We start from the raw sequence: 11,775 nt of genomic DNA, 5'->3' as shown, positions 1-11,775 counted from the left end.
AAACGTTATCATTTGACAACTTTCACTTATAAGTGTAAAAATCTATGTTTTAAAGATTTCAAAATAGTAATTAGAAAGAAATGTGACAGTTTATAGTAGCTAATAAATGATGAAATAACAAATGCTTATAGATGCCAAGCTGGACAGTTATAGGTTGTTAAAATTCAATTTTATCAGTAATAATATCAACCCTATAAAACATTTTTCTGTTCACTTAAAACTGGCTATTATAAAATAGACAGATATACACAGAAATTCTTTTTCGACTATTTGTGCATTAAACTAAAAAAAAATTTCACTCTTAAAAACGAAAAAAATAGATTCTTAGCAATAAAACAAACGAGAATTAAAACCAAAAACTATTTTTAGATTGCCTTAGCCTTAGTTCTTAGCATTCCTCTGAAACTCTGGGGCCTGTTACATAAATACCTTATTCTTTTTTGTTTTTAACCTGCCAAGGTAACACGACATGTAAGCAACAACATGCAAAATATAACATATAATACTCTAATTTCAATAATTTTTCTGACGTCGCTCAAAAATATAGAATCTTGAACAATTTAGAAAAAAGCAAATTAGGCTAAGTTATGTTGTTTATAGTGACACATATTGTAGTATGACAGACTTTTGTACACAACCAGCGCATTAGCTTATGGTGTTACCAGATATAGGTAATGCTTAGCTTTATATTAGCATGGAAATCCGCCATAGACTGTCCTATCACAATAGAATATATCAGGAAAGATGATTTTATAACATACCTTTATAAGGAAAAATATTTTATAAGGATCATTGTAACCCCTAGGCTCAATGTATCAATTAATAAGTCATTTAGTGTGTGAAACCAGAAAAACTGTATAAAGTATATAGTAAGATCAATATAGTCGTAAAAACCTCCGTAGACTTGTGATTAGCTGGATAGTTTACAAACAGGCGGATGCAGTCTTCGTTAGTTCATATCCAGCATGATGGGAGCTTTTTCGTAGCAAGATTTTAATAACTGTAGCTGGACATACCGAAGTACAGAATCACAGATTAACATAGCAACAGACACACAATGATTGATATTTGTATATAGAAATTAGCATTGAAATCTACCAAAGACTGTTCTATCAAATTAGGGTATATTAGAAAATATGCTTTTATGACATAGTCTATGTAGCTGATATTGCATGTCATAAGCTCTACACACTAGCTGCACAACTTCATATAATAAATCTTGTACAAGTTAAATTCTACTACATGTACAATTTAGTGTGTGTGCAAGTGTGTGCGTATTTCTAATATAATACTACTAAAAACACTAACAAGATATAATTGTACTAAGGTATTTCTACTAACTTTAATTTATCAGTTAGTAAAAATATAACATTAAGCAAAATAAAGATATACATGCAGATATAATATTAAGTTGAACAAAGTAAATGAAAGCTTAGTTCCTACTTGTTAAAGCATGAGGCCCACATGTGCAGTACTGCAGAAAGATTTTCATGAGAAGAAATTATAAAGTCGTAATATTATTTCTAATGGATTTAAATTGCAACTTTTTATGTTTTGGATTTTTTGTTGCAATTTAAAATAACTTCAGTCTCTTTAAAAATCTTTAATTTTTAAATTGATTTCTAAGCTGTGAGCAAACTGCAATAATAACTGTTTTTATGTGTTCCGTTTTATTTGTGCTTGACTGGAATGTGCAATATATTTACAGCATGGTATTATATATGCACAACATGGTATTATATATGCACAACATGGTATTATATATGCACAGCATGGTATTATATATGCACAGCATGGTATTATATATGCACAGCATGGTATTATATATGCACAGCATGGTATTATATATGCACATCATAGTATTATATATGCACAGCATGGTATTATATATGCGCATCATGGTATTATATATACACAACATGGTATTATATATGCACATCATGGTATTATATATGCACAACATGGTATTATATATGCACAGCATGGTATTATATATGCACATCATGGTATTATATATGTACAGCATGGTATTATATATGCACAGCATGGTATTATATATGCACAGCATGGTATTATATATGTACAGCATGGTATTATATATGCACAACATGGTATTATATATGCACAGCATGGTATTATATATGCACAGCATGGTATTATATATGCACAGCATGGTATTATATATGCACAGCATGGTATTATATATGCACAACATGGTATTATATATGCATATCATGGTATTATATATGCACAGCATGGTATTATATATGCAAAGCATGGTATTATATATGTACAGCCTGGTATTATATATGCACAACATGGTATTATATATGCACAGCATGGTATTATATATGCACAGCATGGTATTATATATGTACAGCATGGTATTATATATGCACAGGATGGTATTACATATGTACAGCATGGTATTATATATGCACAGCATGGTATTATATATGCATATCATGGTATTATATATGCACATCATGGTATTATATATGTACATCATGGTATTATATATGCATATCATGGTATTATATATGCACAGCATGGTATTATATATGCATATCATGTTATTATATATGCACATCATGGTATTATATATGTACATCATGGTATTATATATGCATATCATGGTATTATATATGCACAACATGGTATTATATATGCACATCATGGTATTATATATGCACAGCATGGTATCATATATGCACAGCATGGTATTATATATGCACATCATGGTATTATATATGCAAAGCATGGTATTATATATGCACATCATGGTATTATATATGCACATCATGGTATTATATATGCACAACATGGTATTATATATGCACATCATGGTATTATATATGCACAGCATGGTATTATATATGCAAAGCATGGTATTATATATGCACAGCATGGTATTACATATGCACAGCATGGTATTATATATGCACAGCATGGTATTATATATGCACAGCATGGTATCATATATGCACATCATGGTATTATATATGCACATCATGGTATTATATATGCACATCATGGTATTATATATGCACAACATGGTATTATATATGCATATCATGGTATTATATATGCATATCATGGTATTATATATGCACAACATGGTATTATATATGCACAGCATGGTATTATATATGCAAAGCATGGTATTATATATGCACAGCATGGTATTACATATGCACAGCATGGTATTATATATGCACAGCATGGTATTATATATGCACAGCATAATATCATATATGCACATAATGGTATTACATATGCACATCATGGTATTATATATGCACATCATAGTATTATATATGCACATCATGGTATTATATATGCACATCATAGTATTATACATGCACAACATGGTATTATATATGCACAGCATGGTATTATATATGCAAAGCATGGTATTATATATGCACATCATGGTATTATATATGCACATCATGGTATTATATATGCACATCATGGTATTATATATGCACATCATGGTATTATATATGCACAACATGGTATTATATATGTACAGCATGGTATTATATATGCACCGCATGGTATTATATATGCATATCATGGTATTATATATACACAACATAGTATTATATATGCACAGCATGGTATTATATATGCACAGCATGGTATTATATATGCACAGCATGGTATTATATATGCACAGCATGGTATTATATATGCATATCATGGTATTATATATACACAACATAGTATTATATATGCACAGCATGGTATTATATATGCACATCATAGTATTATATATGCACATCATAGTATTATATATGCACATCATGGTATTATATATGCACATCATGGTATTATATATGCACAACATGGTATTATATATGCACATCATGGTATTATATATGCACAACATGGTATTATATATGCACAGCATGGTATCATATATGCACAGCATGGTATTATATATGCATATCATGGTATTATATATACACAACATAGTATTATATATGCACAGCATGGTATTATATATGCACATCATAGTATTATATATGCACATCATAGTATTATATATGCACATCATGGTATTATATATGCGCATCATGGTATTATATATGCACAACATGGTATTATATATGCACAGCATCGTATTATATATGCACATCATGGTATTATATATGTACAGCATGGTATTATATATGCACATCATGGTATTATATATGCACATCATAGTATTATATATGCACATCATGGTATTATATATGCACAGCATGGTATTATATATGCACAGCATGGTATTATATATGCATATCATGGTATTATATATACACAACATAGTATTATATATGCACAGCATGGTATTATATATGCACAGCATGGTATTATATATGCACAGCATGGTATTATATATGCACATCATAGTATTATATATGCACATCATAGTATTATATATGCACATCATGGTATTATATATGCACATCATGGTATTATATATGCACAACATGGTATTATATATGCACATCATGGTATTATATATGCACAACATGGTATTATATATGCACAGCATGGTATCATATATGCACAGCATGGTATTATATATGCATATCATGGTACTATATATACACAACATAGTATTATATATGCACAGCATGGTATTATATATGCACATCATAGTATTATATATGCACATCATAGTATTATATATGCACATCATGGTATTATATATGCGCATCATGGTATTATATATGCACAACATGGTATTATATATGCACAGCATCGTATTATATATGCATATCATGGTATTATATATGCAAAACATGGTATTATATATGCACAGCATGGTATTATATATGCAAAGCATGGTATTATATATGCACAGCATGGTATTACATATGCACAGCATGGTATTATATATGCACATCATGGTATTATATATGCATATCATGGTATTATACATGCACATCATGGTATTATATATGCACATCATGGTATTATACATGCACATCATGGTATTATATATGCACATCATGGTATTATATATGCACAACATGGTATTATATATGTACAGCATGGTATTATATATGCACAGCATGGTATTATTTATGCATATCATGGTATTATATATGCACAACATGGTATTATATATGCACAGCATGGTATTATATATGCAAAGCATGGTATTACATATGCACAGCATGGTATTACATATGCACAGCATGGTATTATATATGCACATCATGGTATTATATATGCACATCATGGTATTATATATACACAGCATGGTATTATATATGCACAGCATGGTATCATATATGCACAGCATGGTATTATATATGCATATCATGGTATTATATATACACAACATAGTATTATATATGCACAGCATGGTATTATATATGCACATCATGGTATCATATATGCACAGCATGGTATTATATATGCACATCATGGTATTATATATGCACAGCATGGTATTATATATACACAACATAGTATTATATATGCACATCATGATATTATATATGCACAACATGGTATTACATATGCACATCATGGTATTATATATGCACAGCATGGTATCATATATGCACATCATGGTATTATATATGCACATTGTGGTATTATATATGCACATCATGGTATTATATATGCACATCATGGTATTATATATGCACAGCATGGTATTATATATGCACATCATGGTATTATATATGCACATCATGGTATTATATATGCACATCATGGTATTATATATGCACATCATGGTATTATATATGCACATCATGGTATTATATATGCACAGCATGGTATTACATATGCACATCATGGTATTATATATGCACAGCACGGTATTATATATGCACATCATGGTATTATATATGCACATTGTGGTATTATATATGCACATCATGGTATTATATATGCACATCATGGTATTATATATGCACAGCATGGTATTATATATGCACATCATGGTATTATATATGCACATCATGGTATTATATATGCACATCATGGTATTACATATGCACATCATGGTAATATATATGCACAGCACGGTATTATATATGCACATCATGGTATTATATATGCACATTGTGGTATTATATATGCACATCATGGTATTATATATGCACATCATGGTATTATATATGCACAGCATGGTATTATATATGCACATCATGGTATTATATATGCACAGCATGGTATTACATATGCACATCATGGTATTATATATGCACAGCACGGTATTATATATGCACATCATGGTATTATATATGCACATCATGGTATTATATATGCAAAGCATGGTATTATATATGCACAGCATGGTATTATATATGCACATTGTGGTATTATATATGCACATCATGGTATTATATATGCACATCATGGTATTATATATGCACAGCATGGTATTATATATGCACAACATGGTATTACATATGCACATCATGGTATTATATATGCACAGCATGGTATTATATATGCACATCATGGTATTATATATGCACATCATGGTATTATATATGCCTATCATGGTATTATATATGCACATCATGGTATTATATATGCACATCATGGTATTATATATGCATATCATGGTATTATATATGCATATCATGGTATTATATATGCACAGCATGGTATTATATATGCACAGCATGGTATTATATATGCACAGCATGGTATTATATATGCACATCATGGTATTATATATGCACAACATGGTACTATATATGCACAGCATGGTATTATATATGCACATCATAGTATTATATATGCTCATCATGGTATTATATATACACAACATAGTATTATATATGCACAGCATGGTATTATATATGCACATCATGGTATTATATATGCACATCATGGTATTATATATGCATATCATGGTATTATATATGCACATCATGGTATTATATATGCACAGCATGGTATTATATATGCACAGCATGGTATTATATATGCACATCATGGTATTATATATGCACAGCATGGTATTATATATGCACATCATAGTATTATATATGCTCATCATGGTATTATATATACACAACATAGTATTATATATGCACAGCATGGTATTATATATGCACATCATGGTATTATATATGCACAGCATGGTATTATATATGCACAGCATGGTATTATATATGCACAGCATGGTATTATATATGCACAGCATGGTATTATATATGCACATCATGGTATTATATATGCTCATCATGGTATTATATATACACAACATAGTATTATATATGCACAGCATGGTATTATATATGCACATCATGGTATTATATATGCACAGTATGGTATTATATATGCACAGCATGGTATTATATATGCACATCATAGTATTATATATGCTCATCATGGTATTATATATACACAACATAGTATTATATATGCACAGCATGGTATTATATATGCACATCATGGTATTATATATGCACAGCATGGTATTATATATGCACAGCATGGTATTATATATGCACATCATGGTATTATATATGCACAGCATGGTATTATATATGCACATCATAGTATTATATATGCTCATCATGGTATTATTTATACACAACATAGTATTATATATGCACAGCATGGTATTATATATGCACATCATGGTATTATATATGCACAGCATGGTATTATATATGCACATCATGGTATTATATATGCACAGCATGGTATTATATATGCACAGCATGGTATTACATATGCACAGCATGGTATTATATATGCACAGCATGGTATTATATATGCACATTGTGGTATTATGTATGCACATCATAGTATTATATATGCACATCATGGTATTATATATGCACAGCATGGTATTATATATGCACATCATGGTATTATATATGCATATCATGGTATTATATATACACAACATAGTATTATATATGCTCAGCATGGTATTATATATGCACAGCATGGTATTATATATGCACAGCATGGTATTATATATGCACATTGTGGTATTATGTATGCACATCATAGTATTATATATGCACATCATGGTATTATATATGCACAGCATGGTATTATATATGCACATCATGGTATTATATATGCATATCATGGTATTATATATACACAACATAGTATTATATATGCTCAGCATGGTATTATATATGCACATCATGGTATTATATATGCTCAGCATGGTATTATATATGCACAGCATGGTATTATATATGCACAACATGGTATCATATATGCACATCATGGTATTATATATGCACAGCATGGTATTACATATGCACATCATGGTATTATATATGCACAACATGGTATTATATATGCACAGCATGGTATTATATATGTACAGCATGGTATTATATATGCACAGCATGGTATTACATATGCACAGCATGGTATTATATATGCACAACATGGTATTATATATGCACAGCATGGTATTATATATGCACAGCATGGTATTATATATGCACATCATCGTATTATATATGCTCATCATGGTATTATATATGCACATCATGGTATTATATATGCACAGCATGGTATTATATATGTACAGCATGGTATTATATATGCACAACATGGTATTATATATGCACAGCATAGTATCATGCAGACTGTCATGCAAGTGCCAAGTATTACTGGTACTTTGCCAACAAAACATTATGCTTTTTAGCTAAAGCTTTATACAAGCTAATATTATATAGTACTGTCTCATTATAGCTATTAATAATGCTTGTAGCTTTTTACAAAGCTTTTCTATGACCAAACATATAAATACTTGGGTTTTCTGTTATCAAATCAGTTGTCTCTGGAGTGTGCAATAAACCATTTCTCTAATTTAATACTCTATTTAATTGCTTCGTTGCAGAAACATAACAGAAGCTAATTGGCGACAAGGATTTCTCTCTTGAACAGTTACAAAGAGTTTTGTTCAGATTTTATCATTGATAAAATCGATACAAAGAGTTCTAGTTTATTACAAGAGTAACTGTTCAAAATTGCACCACTACAATGGCAGAAGTAGCAGACCTGATCAAGCTAATGCAGAAGCAGCAGGAGGACCAGAGACAGCAGCAAGAGGAGCAGAGAAAGCAGCAAGAAGAGCATAGACAACAGCAGCATGAGGAGTTCAAGCAGCAGCAAGAGGAATACAGACGTCAGCAAGATGAAAGAATGGAGGAGAATAAGAAACTGATGGAGCTACTACTACAAAACCTACAACGGAAACAAGAAACAGCTGCAACCGCTGTTCCAGCCTTCCCAGGTTTTGACCCAACAGCAGAGCTACTAACAGATTACATAGACAGATTCAACACATTCATTGCAGCAAATTCTATTCATCAAGACAAGATTGCTGGCACTTTTCTCACCAACCAACAGCCTACACTCTACAAGCAGCTTAGTAATATGGCAGCTCAGCTTTCAACACCCAAGCAGATCAACGACCTCAACATGGATGAAATACTGGAATTTCTCAAAGACCAGTATGACCCTAAGCGCTTCATTGTTAGAGAGCGTTACAAGTATTGGAGTGACATGCAGAGGAAACCTGGAGAAACTATTCAAGAGTTAGCTGCCAGAATTCGTCAAGATGCAACTACATGTGCCTTCATAGACATTACAGATCCATTAGATGAGGCTCTCAGAACAAGATTTATCTGCTCTGTAAACAATGAAGCAGTTCTCAAATCTCTCTTCAAGGTCAAGGACAATGAACTCAACTTCAACAAAGCTATACAGGTAGCACAGGAAACAGAAGAAGCAGCTAAAGTTGCCAAAGAGACAGTTTATGGAAACTCGTCTAAAGTCAACAAGGTTGCTCAACAGAAATCAAGATACAAACCAATCCAGAAAAACAACTCTACACCTGACAAGCAGAAGGAAGGAAAGCTATGCTACAGATGTGACCGAACTAACCATACAGCGGATGACTGCAGATTCAAAGCAGCCACCTGCAACTTTTGTTCTAAACAAGGTCACATAGAAAGAGCATGCAAGAAAAAGAAATCATCTGCAGCAGAAAAACCAGTAAAGATGATAGAATGCACATCAACCAAGATGGTGAAACTTGCTGAAAACATCAAACTGGAGGGAGACAACTTCACACTTGAACTGGACACTGGAGCATGTGACAACTTCATCTGTAAATCAATATGGGAGAAGCTAGGAAAGCCAAACCTAAAACCTACTACAGTTAACTACAAATCAGCCTCAGGACATCTCATAGAGACGCTTGGCAAATGTGAGCTAACTGCCCAATTGGATGCACAGAAAGAAGTCAGACTACCATTTGTGATTAGTGCTGTACAAGATCTCAACCTACTAGGAAGAACTGCTATACAGCAACTAGGCATCTCTATTGATGACAAGCTACAACAGAACCTTGTATCAACAATCACAGAGAACCAGCCAGATGGGAGGTTACAAATCAAGTGTAAGGAGATGTGCAAAGAATTTCCAGAAATATTCAAAGACGAGCTAGGATGTCTTAAGAACTTTGAACTAGAGATAAACTTCAAACCTTCAACAAAGCCAGTCTTCTGCCGACCCAGACCAGTTCCTATTGCCTTGACAGAAGAGCTCAACCAAGCATACGAAGCAGGTGTAGCTAAAGGCATATGGGAACCAACTCAATTCAACCAGTATGGAACACCAGTTGTACCTGTACGCAAATCTACAACAGGTCAAGCTGCAGGGAAGATCAGAGTATGTGGAGACTACTCCAAGACTATCAATAATCAGCTAGAAACACATAGGAAACCTATCCCACTACCAGAAGATCTAATCAGAAAACTAGGTGGAGGCTATTGCTACACAAAGATTGATTTAGCAGATGCCTACAATCAAATATTGTTGGCACCAGAAAGTCAACGACGACTAGCACTATCAACACACCGAGGAGTACTACTACAGAAGAGGTTGCCCTTTGGCATAAGCTCAGCACCAGGGTATTTTCAAGAAATCATGGAGCAACTGACACAAGACCTCCCAGGAGTAGCAGTATACCTAGATGATATACTAGTGAGTGGAGCCAATGCAGAGAGCCATCTACAAAACTTACGTCGACTTCTTCAAAGATTAGAAGAAAGAGGGCTCAGATGTAGAAAAGACAAGTGCTGTTTTGCTCAACCTACAGTAGAGTATCTGGGACACAAACTCACTTCAAAGGGAATCACTAAAGGAAAGAAGGCAGATGCAGTACAACAGATTCCAGTCCCAACAGACTTAACTCAGCTAAGATCTTTCTTAGGAGCTACACAATTTTACAGCAAGTTCATACCCAATCTGTCACAACTCACAGGACCATTGCACAAACTGACACGCAAAGGAGAGACCTGGAAGTGGGGCACTGAACAAGAAAAGAGCTTCAACAAACTGAAAGATATGCTATCAACTGATAGTGTCTTAGCACACTTCAACCCAGATCTTGACATTGGAATCTCATGTGATGCTTCAGAAACTGGACTGGGAGCTGTACTATTTCATCATTATCCTGATGGAAGTGAGAGACCAATAGCCAATGTTTCAAAAACACTGACCAGCACACAGAGGAAATATGGACAAATACAAAAAGAAGCTCTCTCAATCATATTTGCTCTAAAGAAGTATCACCAGTACCTGTATGGTCGACGGTTTATCTTGGTAACTGACCACAGACCTCTTCTCACACTTCTAGGACCTACCAAAGGAGTTCCAGCTCTAGCAGCCAACAGACTAGCAAGATGGGCACTGGTACTAAATCAGTATGACTACAAACAAGCCATGAAGAAATCGTCACTCTCACCTAAATCTGCACTA

General features: G+C 32.7%; 1 protein-coding gene across 1 annotated transcript; it reads left to right on the top strand.

Moving 5' to 3' along the window:
• Positions 1-4,241: 4,241 nt before the first annotated feature.
• On the top strand, positions 4,242-8,360 carry LOC137389513 (uncharacterized; the record flags this gene model as incomplete). The annotated part of the gene is made up of 5 exons (XM_068075539.1): positions 4,242-4,388; positions 4,859-4,878; positions 5,048-5,312; positions 7,925-7,977; positions 8,177-8,360. Coding segments are annotated over exons 1-5 (669 nt in total), but the record flags the coding sequence as incomplete, so codon positions are not given.
• Between the last annotated feature and the right edge of the window lie 3,415 nt (positions 8,361-11,775).

The sequence above is a fragment of the Watersipora subatra genome, chromosome 3 (assembly GCF_963576615.1).
Source record: "Watersipora subatra chromosome 3, tzWatSuba1.1, whole genome shotgun sequence".
In the NCBI taxonomy this organism is placed as follows: Eukaryota; Metazoa; Bryozoa; class Gymnolaemata; order Cheilostomatida; family Watersiporidae; genus Watersipora; species Watersipora subatra.
This window is presented reverse-complemented; position numbering and strand designations above follow the sequence as displayed.